Below are 19,274 nucleotides of genomic sequence, written 5' to 3'. Positions count from 1 at the left end.
ACGAGTGGAAGTCGCGTTGAAAACGGACATCTTTTCGATCTGCTAGGCCAGATCGGGAAGCAGCATGTCATCGAGGTTGTTGATGAAGTCGTTTAGATCGCTGCTTGAAGTTGATGAAGAAGCCTCCGGCTTCTTGGATTTGGCTAGGTGGCTGTTGAAGCCACCCAAACTATTGGCGACGCAGATCCAAGAGCCGAAGATTAAAATCATGCCCTCGTAGAGCACGGCGCTGGTGAAGTTGAAGGATGCCATCGAATTCTCCGATGGATGCTTGATGAACACCCATACCTCGCGCGCCAGCTGTCGGTGTTTTACCACCACACTCACTGAGGTAAACCCCCGAGGTGGTGAGTTTGTAGGTAGGATGTCGCTGAGATCAGGAACTCGAAAGTGCAAGAAACACGAGATTTAGACAGGTTCAGACCGCCGAGAGCGTAATACCCTACGTCCTGTGTGGTTTGTATTGTTTTTGATGATGATTGTCCCCAAGGGGGTCCCTGTCCGCCCTTATATAGTCTGGGGGAACAGATTTGCATGGAAGTCCAAGTCGGGTACAAGTCCAGGAGTCCTACCCGAGTATTTCTCAGGTAGTTTTCTACCGTATACGACTAGTCTAACTACTGTATGAGTAATCCTACAACATTACGAGTAGTTACAACAAATGTAGGGTGTTGGCCATGTCCCATCCCGTATCCCAGGAGAAGTGTGCCACCTGGGTCTGACAGCGAAGTCTTTTCTGAATCCAAGGTTCATTACCTGACAATTCAGAAACTACTCTACGCTATACTCATCACCTCCAGGAAGCTTCACCACTACTTCGACGCATACAATATCTCGATGGTCACTGATTTCCCATTGGCGGATATCTTCCACAATTGGGACGCCACCGGGCGCATCTCCATGTGGCCAGTGGAACTGGGGGGCTCTTACTCTCGACTTCAATCCCCGAATAGCTATCAATAGCCATCAAGTCGCACGCACTAGTCGACTTCATGGCAGAATGGCGTGAAACAATTGGAAGCCCCAGCTAACTAGCCAGAGCATTGGGTAATGTATTTCGATGGCTCACTCAAGCTCGAAGGTGGTGACGTGGGAGTATTATTCATCAATCCAAAAGAAGAAGAACTCAAGTATGTGTTCCAAATATTATTTGAGGTCTCAAATAACGTTACCGAGTACGAAGCTCTATTGCACGAGCTACAACTGGCAATCTCTTTAGGCATTAAGCAACTACTTGTCTATGGTGACTCCTTACTTGTGGTCCAACAAGTCAACAAAGAGTGATACATCAACAAGGACACCATACATGCGTACGTCGTGGAAATACGCAAGCTCGAGAACAAGTTCTCGGGGCTGGAAATTTATCATGTGGTTCGACAATAATGTGGGAGTGGATGTGCTCTCAAAACTGGGTTCTGATTGAGCCAATGTCCCATTGGGTGTTTTCATCCACAAGTTGCGTCACCCATCCATCAAGACACCACATCCAAGCACCATCGCTCAGGGTCCAACAGAACCCGACCGAGAGATCTTGATGATCAAGGTCGACCGGCGGGTGACGTTTCTTGACTATATCAAGGAGCACAAACTACCCCCTGACATCGACCCAAAAAGCACTGAGGCCACACGCATCCTAATGCACAGCAAAGGGTACGTTCTAGTCGGGGATAACTTATACAAGCGTGGGTCAGCATCAGGCATACTCATGAAGTTTGTCCATATGGAGGAAGGCAGAGAAATACTCCAGGAGATTCATGAAGGAGTGTGCGGGAATCATGCTGCTTCTCGCACACTAGTCAGCACTTTCAGATCAGGGTTCTACTTGGTGACCGCTTTGGCAGACGTCGAAGCACTTGTTCACCGGTGCACAAACTGCCAGTTTTTCAGCAAACAGCCCCATGTCCCGGCCGACAACCTTATTACCATACCTCCTTCATGGCTGTTTGCATGCTAGGGCCTGAACATGATAGGGCCTTTAACAAATGCATCAGGTGGTTTTACTCACATGTTGGTAGCCTTCGACAACTTCACAAAGTGGATTGAGTACAAGCCAATTACAAAGCCCCCTGCAGATCGAGTGGTTAGCTTCATTTGCGACATCTTGCACCAATTCGGCTTCCCCAAAACTATCATCATGAACATAGGATCCAATTTTCACTCGCATCAATTCTAGGATTTCTGTGAACACAGTGCCATTGAGGTCAAGTACATTTCAGTGGCTCACCCACGGGCCAACGGCCAAGTTGAGCGTGCAAACGGCTTGATTCTTGATGGCTTCAAGAAAAAACTCTACGACGGGGACAGCAAAAAGGGTGGCAAATGGATCAATGAGATCTCATCTGTAATCTGGGGGTTTTGCACACAACGAAGCAAAGCCGCAGGACAGTCACATTTGTTTCTCTTCTATAGGTCCGAAGCTATATTACTGGCTGATGTCATGTGGAAATCTCCCCGACTAGAGATGTACGAAGAAGGCGAGGCTGATGACGCAAGATATCTCGAACTTGATTCGGCAGAAAAAGTCCGATGCAATGTTTTGCTCCAGTCGACCCACTACTTACAAGGCGTCCATCGTTACCAGGACCAGAACATTTAACGACGATCTTTCAACATTGGAGATATGGTCCTTTGCCGCATCCAGGACGAAACCGGGGCTGCACAAGCTTAACTCACGATGGGAGGGACCTTTCATCGTGCACAAGATTACAGGACCAGGATCGTATCACTTATAGTACCCTGATGGCCAGGAGGTCCCAAACTTCTAGAATATCGAGCATTTATGTCATTTTCAGCCTTAGCCAACCAAGATATCTTCGTATGACAACATACAACCTGTCGCAGCCTGGCCAAGAAACTGATCAAACCCACGTGAAGGATCTCGTCGTCACTTCCTTCGGGCCAACCGTGACATTTTCGCATGGCAACAAGGAATTCTCATGGCCCGCCTAAGAAATCATCTTCGGTAGGCGACTGGAGATCAACACTTCCAGTACTACTTCGTTCTACTGGTTCACGATTGGTACTACGTTTAGTTTACTACATGGGACTCGCTCTCATACTTTCAGTATTACTCTATTTACTGGTTCGCGATTGGTACTACGTGCAAGTTTACTGAAGGGGCCTCGCTCCCTTGCTTCCGGTAACGCTCAGATTACCAGTTTCCGACTAGTATTCTATGTTACTGAAGGGGTTTCACTCTCATACTTCCAGTATTACTCCATATATTGGTTCACGACTGATACTACTTGCAAGTCTACTGAAGGGGCCTCGCTCCCATACTTCTAGTAACGCTCAGATTGCTAGTTCTCGACTAGCATTCTATATTATTGAAGGGGTTTTGCTCCAATACTTCCAGTACTACTCCTTTTACTAGTTTATGACTGAAGGAGTATCACTCTCATGCTTCCGGTAACGCTCAGATTACTAATTCTCGCCTAGTACTCTATGTTACTGAAGGGGGCCTCGCTCCTATACTTCCATTAATACTCCATTTATCGGTTCACGACTGTTACTACGTGCAAGTCTATTGAAGGAGCCTCACTCCTATACTTCCGGTACTACTCCGTTTATTGGTTCACGGCTGGTACTATGTACCGAAGGGGGCTCGCTCCCATGCTTCCAGTAACATTTAGATTACTAGTTCTCAACTAGTATTCTGTATTACTAGAGGGGCTTCGCTCTCATACTTCCAGTAACGCTCGGATTACTAGTTTATGACTAGTATTCTATGTTAGTGAAGGGCCCTTACTCCCATACTTTCAGTACTACTCCGTTTACTGGTTCACGACTAGTTATATATGGAGTTTACTGCAAGGGTATTGCTCCCATACACTACATTTACTAGTTCTCGACTAGTTTTATTAGTCGTGAGCTACTTCGACTACTCGTCTCACCTACAAAACTAGTCGGGATCGACTCCGACTAGTTGGCTTTATCGATATTTCAAGATCCAGCGGCAACTTGGCCAATGTCTAGACTCGGAGGATGGCGCCACCGACTACCAGATGTACCTTGTGCGACTCATCTAGCTCCCAGGCTCAGGGGCTGGAGGCGATACGGCACTCAGATAATAAGGTTTGATTTGAGTGGTAATTTAAGGCATTTTTTGAAGAAGTTATTTGTTTAACCATTTTTTTCAGGGAATTCATCCCGAAAAAAGCGGTTTTCGAATTTATGAACCAATTTTCCTATCTTAACCATTAAATCTTTACAGTCGTATATTGCATGCCACGATTCTTTGAATTCTTTATTCCAAACCTTGGAGATTTAGATTTAAGGCTCGGGGCTGTGGAATACGTGTCATCAGCGACTTATTTTTCAAATCTTTTTGGAAGATAAGCACAGAAGCTTAAAGACTAAATTAATCCTCATCCTAATTTTATGAGTCAACCTAATGCTCGGAGGCTACTCCATATGGAGTGCGAGTTCAATCGCACCCCATGTAAAAGAAGAATTGACAAATACTCGAGGCATGAGCACCTCACAGCCTCGATGCAGCCAAGAAAGTACTCAGAAGACACCTTCAAGATGGAGTCTGGGAGAACTCGAAGACGCCTTTAGAAGTACTCGGAAGCCTGCAGTATTCAACTACGAAGAGCTCGAAGACTTGTCAGACCCGGGCCCACGGGACTGCGCATATGGCCTACATTTTACAGGATAATGGGTGAGACATAACCCACGCTCTTACACCAGTTGTAGCTACTCGTAGCGTAGTAGAACTACTCATACAGTAGTAAAACTAGTCATAACGGAAGAAAAACTGCACGAATACTACTCGGGTAAGACTGCTGAGGTCGTATCTAACTAGGATTCCATGTAACCCTCCCCTCAAACTATATAAGGGCGGGCACGAACCCTTTCCAAATTGAGTATCACCCAAGATCACTCCGATTAACACCTAAGGCAATACTAACCAGGACGTAGGGTATTACGCTCTCGGCGGTCCGAAACTGTCTGAACTTTGTGTTCCTTGTATTTTTGAGTTGCTGATCTCGATGACACCTTACGTACAAACTCACCACCTCGGGGGTATCCCTCGGTAGACGTGGCGGTAAAACACTGACAGGCTCGTTAAATTCATCTCGCGAATTAGCATCTACCTAAAAAAAGTTTTGTAAATTTTTTTATTTAATACTCTTAAATAGTAAGATTCTCGTTTGATGTGATAGAATTAAAATTTAACACTTGGAATCAAACGGGGTCTGACAGATAGACAGAGGACCGCATATAATTGTAACGACGAGACAATCAGGGGCGGGCATGCATTTATTCAGGAATCAGGATTCACACGTTACAATAGGACTTGCCCAAATTCACAATGAGAAATCTTGCAAAGCAAATTCCATGCAAAATCAATCATGGAAACCATTAAACCAAGCGACACGTCAAATCATGCAAACGCAAATCCAAATCCAAATGGAGACAACAAATCATATGAACAGCAAAGCAACCAGTTCGAATCACACGCACCACTCTGCGCTGGCTGCCGCACAGGAGTGCAAAGCAGGGTCTGTCAGAGCTAGTAGTAATCATCACATCAGCAGAGCCACGGCCAGCGTAGTGATCAGTGCCAACCCCGCGGTGTGGTAGCTCCTGCCAGCTGCGGCGCCGGCGTTGGTGCTCGTCGGTGCCGGCGGGTTGACCTTGGAGCAGACCTGCCTGATCTCGCCCTTGTGGTGCGTGAGGACGCCGAGCCTGCTCATGGCGACGAAGGACGCGGCGAAGTCGGCGAAGAACTGGTCGGGGGAGGTGGCGTTGGCCTGGGCGGCGACGTAGGCGCTGGTGGCGGGGTCGAGGAGCAGCGCGGCGTCGGTGGAGAGGAGGCCCCTGTTGCCGGCGACGAGGGTGTAGTAGTCGGTGTCGAAGGTGGTGGGCGTGGGAGGGTCGAGGTCCACGAGGGTGGCGTTGTCGCCGGGCTTGCACTGCCCGCGCAGGGTGGCCGTGTAGTTGCCGTCCAGCGTGGGGTCGGAGGCGCCGTTCCGACCGCCCAAGTTGTACAGCCGCGGCGACACCGTCGAGCACCGAGCCCGACCGATCGTGTGCGCGCCTGATGAACAGATAAGATGATATACTAATTAGTGGGCCTGCCTAATGACTATTCAGCCCATCCATGGAATCGTCTAATCGGCCCAAGATGGCTCCATAACACTCTGTGTAGAGAGCATACGGCCCGTCAGGACCTAGCAGCCAGCCCTTTCTTTCTGCCGTTCCTTCATTTAGCCTTTTTCGCTTTGTTTTTTAACTATTGCGGGCGTTTATTACTTTTGTTTTCTAGCAGAAAAATTGACTTCATGCAAAATAATCATAATAATAATAATCATAATAATAGTATGAAAACTCTGAGAGGTAACTAGATGTAATGAAAATTGACTGGATAGCAGCATATATACCGGAGAGGACGGCGAGGTCCTTGGCGGTGAGGTTGAACTTGTTGGCAAACAGGGCGATGATGTCGGCGATGGTAGCGCCTGGGGGCGGCGAGTTAGGGGCCACGTCGGCGGCCACCGACCTGTTGCCGTCCCTCCGGCCAGTCGGGAGCGGGATGAAGGGCCCCTTCGTCTGACCGATCGATCGTGAACAGAAAATTCAGTACGTGATCGAGATCCCTAGCTAGCTATTTCTTCAGACGACGAGTTGATCTAGTCATGCTCATGACGCATCAGCACGTACATACCAGCCTGACGGAGTCACGCGCGGCGAGGGCGAGCGTGTCGGCGCAGGAGACGACGCCGGGGCAGGCGGCTTCGAGCTTGGCCTTGATGGCGTCCACCACCTGGTACCCTCCGACGCCCTGGTTCAGCGGCGAGTCCTTCTCGGCGGTGTTGCTGGCCGTGGAGTCCAGCAGGATGGAGCCCTCGCAGCCGCCGACGAAGCAGTCGACGGAGAAGAGGCGAAGCACGGGGCCGGCGAGGTTGGGAGACTTGGCGAGGATGGCCGTCATCTCCTTGAGCACGATGTCCTCCGCCTGCGGGCACGTCTTGTTGTACGCGCCGATCTGCACGTGGGCCTCCGCCGGCGGCGGCACCGCTGCTATCGTCAGGAGCAGCAGCAGCGCTGCCAGTGGTGCTGCTGCTCTTGCGGCGGCGGCCATGCTAATACCCTCTATCGATCTCTTCCTGTTGGAGCTTAATTGTGTCGAACGTGAGGCAGCAGTGGGCAAGATCTGGATGCAGCTATATATATAATCCATCGATCAGTCGTTGACAATATTTTTTTCTAAAAAAAGCACATATATACTATCTCGATCCATCGTTATATTTGTAGCTGTAGCTAAGCTCGCAAAGGAACAAGCAGTACAAAGGTACGCATGCATACACTCGGTTTGGTACCGGTACTTGCGCTTCTGCTGCATCTGTACTACACCATGGATCCACACAACAGGATCAAGAATGTCAACTGCAACTGCTTAAATATCTAGCTAGCACATATCTATATAGATAAGGTTGTGTAATCTCCACTGCAAGTGTCAATGAGTATAATCAGCGGCCATTTTCTGCATAAAACTCAACCAATAGCCCATTGAACAATATACTAGAAGGACAGCGGGTGTTATAGTAGGTCATCTCTCCAACGACCATTTCTGTTCGAAATACTCCCTTTGTTTCTTTTTATTTACCATACGCGGCTCATTTCGTAGCACAAGGCATTATTGACCAACAAGTATGCTATTGGAACCCTCCTTTCAATACAATCGAACATCTAGATCACAACTGATGCAATCAAATCATGCCCATTCAGTTAAACAATGGCCAGCAGTCCTTGCTTGTATTTGCAGACAAATTTTAAAAGCTAGAAATGCTTACATTAATTACGGACGCATGGAGTATATATATTTTTTAATACGAACCTAAACTGACAACAACTTTATGCAGAGGCAAAACTAGAAAAAAGAGGGCTACAGATGGGTTATTAGAGATGCCAAAAATTATTTTTTTGCCCATGATTTGTACGGTAAAAATTTGTGAGTTTCACCGAAGTACCTCTAGCAGATAGGGGTTTGGCCCCCCTTCGCCCCAAAGTTTATGTCACAAAATATGGTAGCACGCAGTTGATTAAATGGCTTTGTTTTGATGAGATGAAATAATAATTGAGCCTCGTAGTTTAAACAATGTGAGTGTATAGCTCTCCGTCCTGAATCATATGTATAGTCAGTAATATGAATGCCAGTCATCTTCATCCGCTGACCGCCACAAAAAAAAATCACAATAGTAGATCCAACAACCCAATTAGGTTACTATTTTATTCCAAGATGAAAGTGACGCTTCGTGTCTTTTTCTGTCTACTGGACGTCTCATGTCTTTCGCAGAAAAAATAAACCATGAAATATCTCATATATTTGACTTCATACGCGCACTTCAAATATCAATATCAAAAAAATATACACAAGTGCACAATCTCTCTCTCTCTCTCTCTCTCTCTCTCTCTCTCTCTCTGGCATTGATGTTCTTGGAGAGTCTTTTTGGTGGGAAGAATCAAAGAAAAGGTGATGTTACACTATTGGGCAATGATGGGCTCAAATCACAGCCCAAGGCTGCCTCATTTAGTTTGGGCCCTTTTTTCCAGCAAAGAAGGCTCTATTTCTTATTGCAGCACACTTATTACAGCCTCGAGTACCGTTAGAAGAAAAATACTGATGGTAGACACCATTGCACTGCTAGATCTTTGTGCACCTACACTAGGTTTTAATTTGCAAGGTAGGAAGTGTAACCTTGAAGAAAGGTTTTATAAAAACCAAGCTACGACAGGGCTCCTCATTCCGAGAACGTGCGCGATACACGGTTTCATATAGTAAGAAACGGCAAGGCAACAGCTAGCTGTATGTGACTTGAAATGCAATCAAACAGAACTGAAAAAAGAATGAAAATTTGCCAGGTCCTGGATCATATGTGTAGGCACCGCCCATAAGAGTATCCAATGCAAGCAGGGAAGAATTAAAAATTAAATAAAATGTATCTGTCCTAGCTACCTATTTTTTTTTAGTACAAGAAGTAGTAGTCCATCACACAGCATGCAATGCATGCGGATCGACAATATAATTCGAGATGGTAGCCAGCTACTAGCTACTACTGGTACTTACTACTAGGAATAATGAACACAGCACAACTATGTATGTAAAACCAGACTGATGAAGCACGCAGTACATGATGGTAATGATCAATCAATCAGTTGACGACGTTGCATTTTGTCCTGATCTCTCCCTGGTCTCCGGTGAGCACGCCGATGGAGGCCATCTTGGCCATGGAGACGGCGAAGTCGTGGAAGAAGTGGCCGTCGTACCTGCCTGAGGCGGCCTGCAGCACGTAGGCCCTGGTGAAGCGGTGGTCCAGGAGGTAGGCGTCGGAGCGGAGCAGGCCGCGGCGGCGGGCGACGTGGCGGTAGTAGCTGGTGTCGAAGGTGACGCAGCTCCCGGGGTCGAGCTCCGACGTGCTGTTACTGCTGCTGTCGTCGTCGGCGTTATTGGCGCTGGCGCAGCGCAAGCGCAGCCTGTCGGCGTAGCGGGCGTCGAGCGCGGGGTCGGCGGTGCTGCATCCGGCGGAGGGGTAGAGGCGGTCGGCGTAGGAGGGGCAGTGCGCCTTGCCGAGCGTGTGGGCGCCGGAGAGCACGACGAGGTCCTTGACGTCGAGGCCCTTGGCGGCGAAGGCCTGGACGAGGAGGTTGACGTCGCCGTGCAGCGGGGGCAGCTCGCCGCAGCTGCCGGCGCTGGAGGTGCGTCCGTCGCGGCGGCCGAGCGCGACGGGCCAGGAGGGGCCCTTGGACAGGGCGACGGCGTCGCGGGCCATGAGCGCGAGGATGTCGGCGCAGGAGACGGTGGCCGGGCACGCCCTCTCGAGCCGGTCCTTGACGCGGGCGACGAGGTCGAAGCCACGGAGGCTGCCGTTGGGCATGGCGTCCTTCTCCGCGGTGTTGGTGGGGGTAGAGTCCAGCAGCACCGACGCGTCGCAGCCCTGCAGCATTTTGTATGTACATTATAATTATATTATTGGATGGAATGGATTACATATATATATACTGTATGCAGCTAGTAGGTATACGGTACCTGTACGAAGCAGTCGTGGTAGTGCAGCCTGAGGAGCGCTGCGGCGAGGTCCGGCGACTCCCTGACTGCCGCCGCCGTCTCGTTGCGCACAATCTCCTCGGCGGCCGGGCACGTCTTGTTGTAGTAGCCCACATCGAGCGGCTGCCCTGCTCCTGCAGCAGATCCTCCGGTAGTAGTAGTACACAGCAGGGCTGCTACTGCTAGCAGTGCCGCCGGTGCAGACCTCCTGCAGCAGGTGGTCGCCGCCGCGGCCATAGATGGCTGGCTGCTGGCGGTGGTGGTGGTGGTACTAGATAGCTACTGTGCTAGCTGTGCTCCAACGGGCACTCCTCTCTCTCTCTATATATATCTTCATCAGTGGGGTATCTCTGAAGAAAATAAAAGAAAAGAATGCTGTATAGTAATCAAATGCGCTGCAGGCAGCTTCGATTCTCGCACACGGGTCGGTTGACTTTGCTGCCATTAGCAGTTCAGTTCATTCAGGTCCCTCAGCTAGCTCATTAGCAGTTTGCATCAAGATTGGAGAATCTTCGCATCGCGCGCCGGGCGGCCTTAAATTAAATTAAATTAGCAGTTTCAGTTCAGCTGGCATCTCATCTCATCTCCTCGTTTCATTCAGGTTAACAATGCAATCAACTGTCGCTGACAGATCGATACGCGCGCCTCATGCATGGGCGATGATGGACCCATGCATGCATGTTCATCAGTTATTGTTAGCTGGTGCCCATTCAACAACTAGTATCCTGTCATCGTGAATCGCCAAATAAAAAGCAACATTCAAAGCCTCCCTCCCAGATTCGTACGAGCGAGAACCGTCCAGATCCATCCACACCCACGTTTGACTACCCTAGCTAACCACACGGCTACTGCGGTTCAAACTGACTGCGAAATTATTATTTTTGGGTGACGTGGCACCATGGCCAAGCTAAAAATATTTTAACCTAACTATATTTTGCAAATCTGATATAAACTATAGCTCATCAGAAGACAATTTTTAAAACTCAGCAATCCGTTTAGTGCGTGGTTTTAATTCCTTTTTGGTTATTGAATACTCATACATGCATCTGCCCCCCTCATAATTGTTTAAAGACATATACTGGTCTCCGGTATTTGGGCCACAATTTTAGAATAGCAAACGATGAAAGTTTTCTTGCACATAGAATTATTAGGAATCAAATGGAGTGAACTAAAATTAAACGGTTTCATGGTTGAGGGATCAAACATTAAATTCAGCCCTTAGCTGAGTGTTGTACCGGGCCCAAATTTCCTTGATGATGGGCTGGAAAAGAAATTTCTCAAGTTTGCCCTGGAAAAGAAGAATAGTTTACATGTATGCGTATTTGAGGGGAAAAAGTACTTTATCACGCGTACTTGATTTCTGGGCCCTTTTGTTCATAATAAGAAAGCCTGTACAAACCAACAAGCCAGGCTAATAAAACTTCCTAGTTCCTCCTTTTTTTTAATGAAAAGGGGAACTGAACCACTTCCTAATCCAAAAGAAAATCGCTCGACGATCCTTATTTGGATCCTCTAGCCAATGGTTAGCTAGCTGAATTCAGCTGCTACTGATCCAAACAGGTCAGCTAATGATTATCTAGCTAATCAAAATAGTAGAATCTCATTAGCTGATTGAACCCCCAGCTGAGTCCATGGAAAGGCCATAATATCCCTGTCCTTTCTCTTTATTTTCCCACGGTAACGCACCCCTGGCCCATATCAGCTTCTCTGGTGATGGTAAGGCTACATGCAGATTTGGCGCCTTGCACCTGCAGTCTGACGCAAAAAATAGAATTGACGCCAATCAGAGACCTTCCAAACAAATTGCTGAAAAATTGGTGCCAAATAAACAAACAGCTCAATTAACTGGCGAGAAAAACACGGGTAGCATTGTCTATTCATATTAGCCATTAGCAAATAGTTGGTGGATCCAAACACATCTATCTAATAAACTAGTTAGCTAATCATTAGCTGGGAAGGACCCAAACTGGGCCTAACATTTTGTTGGTTGAAGTATGACAGACAGAAAGCATTGCAACCAAAAATGGAGTGTAGTAGTGGCTTGTAAGTAAGCACAGGCGTTCAGTATCTTGGGCATTGCTGCAACGTATCTATCCACCAAGCGCGTAAAGAATGAGCAACAGCTAGCCTCACACCAAAGCTAGCCGGCAATAGCTAGTACCATGCATCTATCGCTAATTACTCAAAATTAGAATAAGATAAATAAAGAGGGCAACATCAGTAGTTGTGAATATATGATAATATACTGCTTATTACCTTGATCTTCATTATTATATTACATAATCATCATCAAGCATTTGAAATACAAAGCAAAAGAAGAAGAAAAAACCCCAAGAAACTGCAGAAAGGCACTCAGTCTACATATACATCAGTTACATATATAGATGTACATAGGCAGCAGTTACTGACGGCCAGAGTCAAAGCATGCAAAACAACTTTAGAACTTCATTTACACGTAATTGATACTGATCATGTATGTATGTATATATATTAACCAAGCAACGAACGAATAATTGAATCGACCAACAATGCAAACGAAACGGAAGCAGCAGCAGCAGCAAAAGCATCAGCGACAGCGAGATGAACATGATGATGATGAGTTAATTAGTTGACGAGGTAGCATTTGTTCCTGATCTCGCCCTGCGCTCCGGTGAGCACGTCGATGGTGGACATCTTGACCATGGAGTTGGCGAAGTCACGGAAGAACTCGTCGGCGAAGAGGCCGGTGGCCTGGCGCTGGACGTAGGCCCTGGTGGCCGGGTCGGTGAGCAGCGCGGCGTCGGAGTGGAAGAGCCCCCGGCGCTTGGCCACCAGGCGGTAGTAGCTGGCGTCGAAGCTGAGGAAGCTGCCGGGGTCCATCTCGTTGAGCGTGGTGTTGTCGGCGAGGCTCCGGCACCTGGACCTGAGGCGGGCCAGGTAGGTGGCGTCGAGCGCCGGGTCGACGTCGGCGAGGTTGTTGGCGCCGGTGAAGTTGTAGAGGCGGTCGCTGAAGAGGTTGCAGTGCGCGGTGCCGAGGGTGTGGCCGCCGGATAGCACGACGAGGTCCTTGACGCCGAGGCCCTTGGCGGCGAACATCTGGACGAGGGTGGTGAAGTTGGCGGTGGGCGGGGGCAGCTGGTTGGTCTCATTGGCGATGGAGACGCGGCCGTCGCGGCGGCCGAGGGCGACGGGCCAGGAGGGGCCCCTGGCGAACACGACGGCGTCGCGCGCCATGAGCGCGAGGATGTCGGCGCAGGAGACGGTGCCCGGGCAGGCCTTCTCGAGCCTGTCCTTGATCCGCTGCACGGAGCCGAAGCCCCGCAGGGTGAGGTTGGGCGTGGCGTCCTTCTCCGCCGTGCTGGTGGGCGTGGAGTCCAGCAGCACGGAGCCGTCGCATCCCCTGACGAAGCAGTCGTGGAAGTGGAGGCGGAGCAGCGGGCCGGCGAGCGTCGGCGCCTCCTTGAGGATCTCCACCATCTCCTCCTTGACGATCTGCTCCACGTGCGGGCAGGTGCTGCTGTAGAAATCCATCTCCAGCCCAGCAGCCATGGCGGCCGCCGAGAGGACGAGCGCAGCAGCAACGCCCATATTGATCATCCTGCTGCTGCTGAGAGGCCTAGACGCCATGGTTGATTGGAGGTGCCTGGATGCAGATGGAGAAGAAGAGGTTGTAGCTGGGGTTGTGGTGGGAGGACATGATGAGTATGCGGGTGGTCACTGCTTATATAGCTTCCACGACGTACATCGATCTGCACTACAGCATATATTGTATTAGCACTGCCCAAGTCCGTGCAGTGATTATATGATGTATAATATTAGATAATTAGACCACAAATGCGTAATGCATGGTTGACACACGGGTGCATGCAATTAAGGTTTGGTACACTAGCTATTACTACTGGTTAGTAATCAGCTGGTGGCGTCGTCCCGATTTCATATAAGGCTATTATATATTCTTCAGAAGAGAAAGCTTTGTGCCCCTCTTAATCAAATTGTTGTGCATGTGCGCGCACACGCACGCACACGCATGCATTGTAACGTTGCTTTTGGTACTAGCAAAGCTAGCATTTCTGAAGCTGCACGCATGCATGGACCTGGTAATGTAACTGGCTTCTAGCTTGTTGCAGTACTGTCGCGCTGTCGTGCATGGCCTTCATTAGTTCTTGTAGACAAATATGCATGATAATAAATCTTAGTCTGAGGAAGAAGCTACGTAGTATCATACAGTACCTACCTACCTACCATGGCCCCTGAACAGCTAGAAGTTGTTTTAGTCATATATATGCACGTGGGATTCAGCGCTGTACTTGCAATGTGTGGCCTGAATTAGAATTTGTTTGGAGTTTTTGATCATCTCAACTGAATGATATATGCTGGCTGGAGGTAGCAGCTGCAGCAGCTGGATGGGCATGTGATGTGTTGGTTTGAGGAGGAACAAAGGCAAATGGTGGATTGGTCCCAGTTAACTACTGCCTTGAGCTGTGCCGCATCCACGCTAGCTACTACGTACTGACTCTCTGCCTAGCTCATCCCAATCAATCAATCACTGATATGGTTATTAGTTGCTGCACCTGCATGCATGATTGATGACTAACCGTAGTGGCAGGGATGGACATGATTATTAATTAATATCATTGGCATATGCATGCTGAACAGGGATTATATATATATATTACTGCTTATTTATTTACAGCCAGAGCTAACCACAGGCTAATTCTTAGTAATAAGGTGCATGCATGTTTACAGTGAACGAACCATGGATGTATCAATCGGAGGCATACTGTGACCGTCCAAATTGAACAACGGAAGGAGTACTATTAACTGGCTATTGCAGTCAGAGCAACAGCAGCTGCAGATCGAGCGGTATGCTTGCATTCTACTCCAGGTGATCGACGACCGTGGGTTAAGTCCAACTCGGATTAAATATGATGCTACCGCTCGATCTCTAATCGATCCGTCCATCTTGGAAGCTTTACATCTATCTGCAACAGTACTGATGAAACATGCATGGGCAACCGACAAATTAAACATTTCTTCTTCTTCTTCTTCTTCTTCTTCTTCTAACTTTTAGCAAAAAGTGCCAGTCGTCATGGCAGCAGCGTAGTTGTTGAGAGCTTGCTTGCTTTGCTTTGTTTGGTTCAGAAGACAAGTCGTCGTCGCAGATAACAAGATTTGCATTGCCTACTGACCTACTGTAGATATCATGTTACGTTGGTTAGGGAGCTGCAGTCATCAGTCTTTGAAGTAAGACATCTCATGCATTTTCATGAAGCAAGCAAGCGCATGCATGCAGTATGTATCTGACACCACTACTACTGATACTACTACCATGCAGGGCGGGGATGCAGCAGGCAGATTTAAAGAGCGTTTGGTGATTGCGTTGCGTGCCTTGGTTGCAAGGAGGAGGATTGATCATATCGGTCTGCTGAGGACAAGAAGAAGAGAGAAGAGCCAGTGCGTGGATCCATGCGAGTCGTTTAATTACAGCGCGCGGCCAGGCCAGGCCAGGCCAGGGGGTGGTTGCTGCGGCCGTAGCTTGAAAGGAAACCAGCCACCTGCCAGGCGGACGGCACCCTGTTCCTTTCCTGCACGGAATGGCCGGCCGGCCGGCCGTTTCCTCCTCTCTGTAAGATATATAGATTGACGCAAAAGAAACATATATATATATACATATATATATATATATCTCGACTTGTTCTTAATTTTAAGTTGCTTCCAAGGCAACAAAATATATATACTGCTGCCTGTGATGACCACTGACATCTACTGCTAGCTACAGCAACAGCAGTATATAGTACATATGGCCGGCACACACAGCAGCTAGGCAGGTGCCTGGTCGCTTTACTAGGGTTGGTTGCTCGAGTGTGAAAGTCCGGATGCTAGCTAGCTAGCTAGCTGATTGGAGGCCACAGGATCCAGTTCCACGAGCTCAGGCAACAATGCATGCCGACCCAGGAGTAAGTGTCACTGCAAGTCACCCATATGCCTGCCTGCCTGCTTCTCATCTGCATGCATGTTAACCAAACAATTTCTGCTTCTACGTACTTGTTGGAGGAAATCTCCAGCCGGATGGCGGAACGCACCCGTTTAATTCTAGTTTAGGAAGAGTTTGGGGAGACCTAGGAACGCTTGATCAAAGAGCGGATGAACACGGGAAAGACGCGAGGATTTAGAGTGGTTCGGGCCGCCGGAGCGTAATACCCTACGTCCACTTGAGTGTTGTATTGCTTGAGTGTACTTGTGGACAGCTTGCGGGTCTAGACCTTGTGAGAGTCTAAAAAAACCTGTGTTCTAACGGGTGCCCTCTCCCTTTTATAGCCCAGGGGGAGTGCTTACAAATTGTGGGCCCCGACAGGTGGGCCCGGCTAACAGGAGTCTGTTATATGAGAGATATGGAGATCTTCCTCTCCAGCTCCTCTCTGTAGTCCTCTCAATCGGGAAGTTGATGTGCGTATCTACAGCCAGGATATGGTCTTGTGCCGCCTTACTGGCACAATGCCTGCTGTCAGTGTTACGCACAGTGGAAGACGTGCCGTTACTGTTGGGCTAGAACCCTCTGACAGGCGTCGGAGCTGCGCTGACCCGCCGCGCCGTCACCTCCGCGCGCGCTGTGGCAGCGCACGCCTCGGCTCTCCTGCAGCAAACCATCATTACCCACGCGCGCGATGCCGTGAGTAGACTGTACGCCGCTTGCGCACAGTACACGGTGATACGACGCGCCGCCTTGGAAACAGGCGGGCTTACAGTGGTGTCAGCATACATGCCCCGTGTGCCAGTGAGCAGGATATAATTTGACTTGGGCACGCACAGCCCACCTTCCCGCATTTAATGCGGTAGTCGGGCTGACGCCCCACGGAAGGCCTTCTGCCACGGGCACGTGGCAGGGTTGGCCCAGCAGCCGCCTCACCGGCAGCTTGAGGCGATACGTGGTGGCACCAGACCCCTTCCTGGGGGAGATGGAGGTCCGGGCCCCCGAGGCTAGTCCAGATAGACAGGCCCCAGAGGGGTCGGGCTCCCACACGTGGCGGCGCCGGACCCCCTGGGGGGTCCGGGCCTGTGGAGGCCATTCCCGAGCACCCTGTCCTCGTGGGCACGTGATGGCACCGGACCTACGTGAGCACGGGAGGGAGGCCCGGAGACCAAGATCCCAGCTGCCGGGCCCGGACCGTATGTCCCATCACCCAAAGGACTAAGGTGAGGACACGGATAGCCTTGCACCCATCTGGTTGGAGACCCCGTCAGATGACTTAGTGACAGACGGGGCCCGTGGAGAGGCAGATCTCCTCGCAGCGGGCTACCATGACCTTCTGGTCGTTGAGCAGCTCCTTGGTGATGATGGAGGATAGGCGGCCGAGCATGTGGTGGCGTGCATCCACCACGATGCGCTTGGCGCACACGCCGGAGCCGGACACCATCGCGCCCTTATCTGTGAGGCGGCAGCGACGTGCTAAGGGTCTGGACACCCTAGCAGGAGGTACCCCTGTCTGTATGTACTGACAGAGTCCCCCGGGCCCACCTCGGGTGAGGAACGAACCCGCAGGTGGGGCCATATCCCATCGTTGCGCCGGGTGGACAGCTTGCTCCCGCCGCAAAGGGGCAGGGAAGACTTTCCCTCCTGGCGGGATTCCCGAGGAGCCCGGCCTCCGCCCGTGCTCCGCGCGCCAGGCGGTTCAGGTTCTTTTCTTATTCGAGCCCGTTCTGCAGCTCTGGCGGTTCGGATTCCGCCTTTTCCCCCCGCCTCCAGCGGCCACTCCTTTGACTGGTGGGCCCGGGCCCACCGGTCATAGAGTATGAGAGGAGGGGGCCTGGTGTAGGCAACCGTTCGGCTTCTCCTCGGTCGCTGCGGAGTTTGAGAGGGCGAGCAGCTTTACATAAAAGGCAGGCGCCATAGAGATCGGATACCTTTTCGCTCTTGCCTTCTCCAAAAGCCGCAGCGCCCCTTCGTCTCCACTCACACATTTGCGATCAGCTTACTTGCGCTCGGCATTCCTTCTCCTTCCTGCTCCCTTGCGATCCATCCCCTGCAATCGCAGCGTCCATCACCATGTCTTCTCTTCGTCATCCCCGCCGCTTCTAGCGCGAGATCCAGCTGGACTCGGTGCGCCGCCTTCTGGGATGGACCACACCGGAGCTCGTTGGGAGGATCTGGGCTGGCAAAATCCCCCTCAACAACCTGGCCGCGGGGGAGTTCGTCCTCTTCACCTCGTACGGCATGTGCGGGTTGGTGCCTCCGATCTCCTCCTTCTTCCTCCTGCTCCTGGAGGAGTTCGGCCTTCAGCTCCAGCACCTCACCCCCCACTCCGTCCTCCGCGTGGCGGTCTTCGCCCACTTCATGGAGATGTTCGTGGGGGTCCGTCCCCGCACCACCATCTTCAGGCACTTCTACGCCCTGGTCGGGTCAGGGAGGAGCAACCGTGAGGTCGGCGCCTACTACTTCTAGCTCCGGCAAGGGATTTCCAGCTCCTACATCAGCGTCTTCTCCAGCGCCAAGTGGGAGGACTGGCGTGACGGCTGGGTCATCGCCTCGACCAACGCCAACGACCGCCTGGAGCTGCCAACAGAAGGGCCCCTCAGCGACCGATGCACCTGGAAGGCCAAGCCGTCGTTGCCGGCGGGGATCGGCCCGGTCCTGAACCGGGTCAAGGAACTGGCGAGGGGCGGCCTGATGTCCTTGATGGTGCTGGGCCACTTCCTGAGGCGCCGCATCGGCCCCCTGCAGCAGCGGTCCAGGATGGCCTGCATGTACACGGGGCCAAATGACTACTGCAGGATTGCGCACGGGCCCGGCACCGATTTCACCAGGGCGGAGCTGGAGGTCTCGATCCGGAGGATAACCGGTGAGGATTCTCCCTGGAGTCACTGGTCCTCCCGAGCGGGATCAAGGCCCAGTGCGAGGACCAGGCGTTGCGGTCAGCGGTCCTGGCGTCGATGCCGACCCTCGATGAGGGTGGCCTCGCGGTCCGGCAGGTTGGAGGTGACCCCAATCGTGGGATCCATATCCCCGGTGCCTCACCCGACCGCCAGCAACGCACCAGCCAGGGTCCCGGCGGATCCAGCCACGGAGGTCCGGCCCCCGCCGGGAAAGAGAAAGGGAAAGAACCGGAGCCAGAATGCCACCACAAGCAAAGTGTGGGCGGCACCCCAACCCGGAGAGATGACGAGACGCGGGGAGCAGCTACCGCCCGGAGCAGCCAGGAGGAGGGGTCCAGGTCCCGGAGGCTCCAGCGCGGTGACGTCTCCT

At 50.9% G+C, this 19,274-nt stretch overlaps 3 protein-coding genes across 3 annotated transcripts; all 3 read right to left on the bottom strand.

Moving 5' to 3' along the window:
• Positions 1–5,229: 5,229 nt before the first annotated feature.
• Positions 5,230–7,144, bottom strand: LOC112882579 (peroxidase 1-like). The gene is made up of 3 exons (XM_025947661.1): positions 6,674–7,144; positions 6,390–6,558; positions 5,230–6,046 (listed from the first exon to the last, which is right to left on the bottom strand). Exons 1-3 carry the CDS (start codon positions 7,088–7,090, stop codon positions 5,532–5,534), a joined length of 1,101 nt encoding a protein of 366 aa, XP_025803446.1. The 5' UTR covers positions 7,091–7,144; the 3' UTR covers positions 5,230–5,531.
• Positions 7,145–8,914: 1,770 nt separating this feature from the next.
• LOC112882679 (peroxidase 1-like) lies at positions 8,915–10,311 on the bottom strand. The gene is made up of 2 exons (XM_025947789.1): positions 10,037–10,311; positions 8,915–9,944 (listed from the first exon to the last, which is right to left on the bottom strand). Exons 1-2 carry the CDS (start codon positions 10,289–10,291, stop codon positions 9,162–9,164), a joined length of 1,038 nt encoding a protein of 345 aa, XP_025803574.1. The 5' UTR covers positions 10,292–10,311; the 3' UTR covers positions 8,915–9,161.
• Positions 10,312–12,275: 1,964 nt separating this feature from the next.
• On the bottom strand, positions 12,276–13,717 carry LOC112881658 (peroxidase 1-like). The gene has a single exon (XM_025946448.1). It carries the CDS (start codon positions 13,658–13,660, stop codon positions 12,659–12,661), a length of 1,002 nt encoding a protein of 333 aa, XP_025802233.1. The 5' UTR covers positions 13,661–13,717; the 3' UTR covers positions 12,276–12,658.
• Positions 13,718–19,274: the final 5,557 nt, after the last annotated feature.

This window comes from Panicum hallii, chromosome 2 (assembly GCF_002211085.1).
Source record: "Panicum hallii strain FIL2 chromosome 2, PHallii_v3.1, whole genome shotgun sequence".
In the NCBI taxonomy this organism is placed as follows: Eukaryota; Viridiplantae; Streptophyta; class Magnoliopsida; order Poales; family Poaceae; genus Panicum; species Panicum hallii.
The sequence above is the reverse complement of the archived record's forward strand: the minus strand, read 5'-3'. Positions and strand labels throughout refer to the sequence as shown.

Excerpts from the sequence above, each read along its gene's own strand:
- LOC112882579 (XM_025947661.1), bottom strand. The coding sequence starts at position 7,090 with ATGGCCGCCGCCGCAAGAGCAGCAGCACCACTGGCAGCGCTGCTGCTG. Across the intron at positions 6,559-6,673 it reads CGCGTGACTCCGTCAGGCTG|ACGAAGGGGCCCTTCATCCC; the intron begins GTATGTACGTGC and ends TCGATCGGTCAG. Across the intron at positions 6,047-6,389 it reads GGACCTCGCCGTCCTCTCCG|GCGCGCACACGATCGGTCGG; the intron begins GTATATATGCTG and ends TCTGTTCATCAG.
- LOC112882679 (XM_025947789.1), bottom strand. The coding sequence starts at position 10,291 with ATGGCCGCGGCGGCGACCACCTGCTGCAGGAGGTCTGCACCGGCGGCA. Across the intron at positions 9,945-10,036 it reads ACCACGACTGCTTCGTACAG|GGCTGCGACGCGTCGGTGCT; the intron begins GTACCGTATACC and ends AAAATGCTGCAG.
- LOC112881658 (XM_025946448.1), bottom strand. The coding sequence starts at position 13,660 with ATGGCGTCTAGGCCTCTCAGCAGCAGCAGGATGATCAATATGGGCGTT.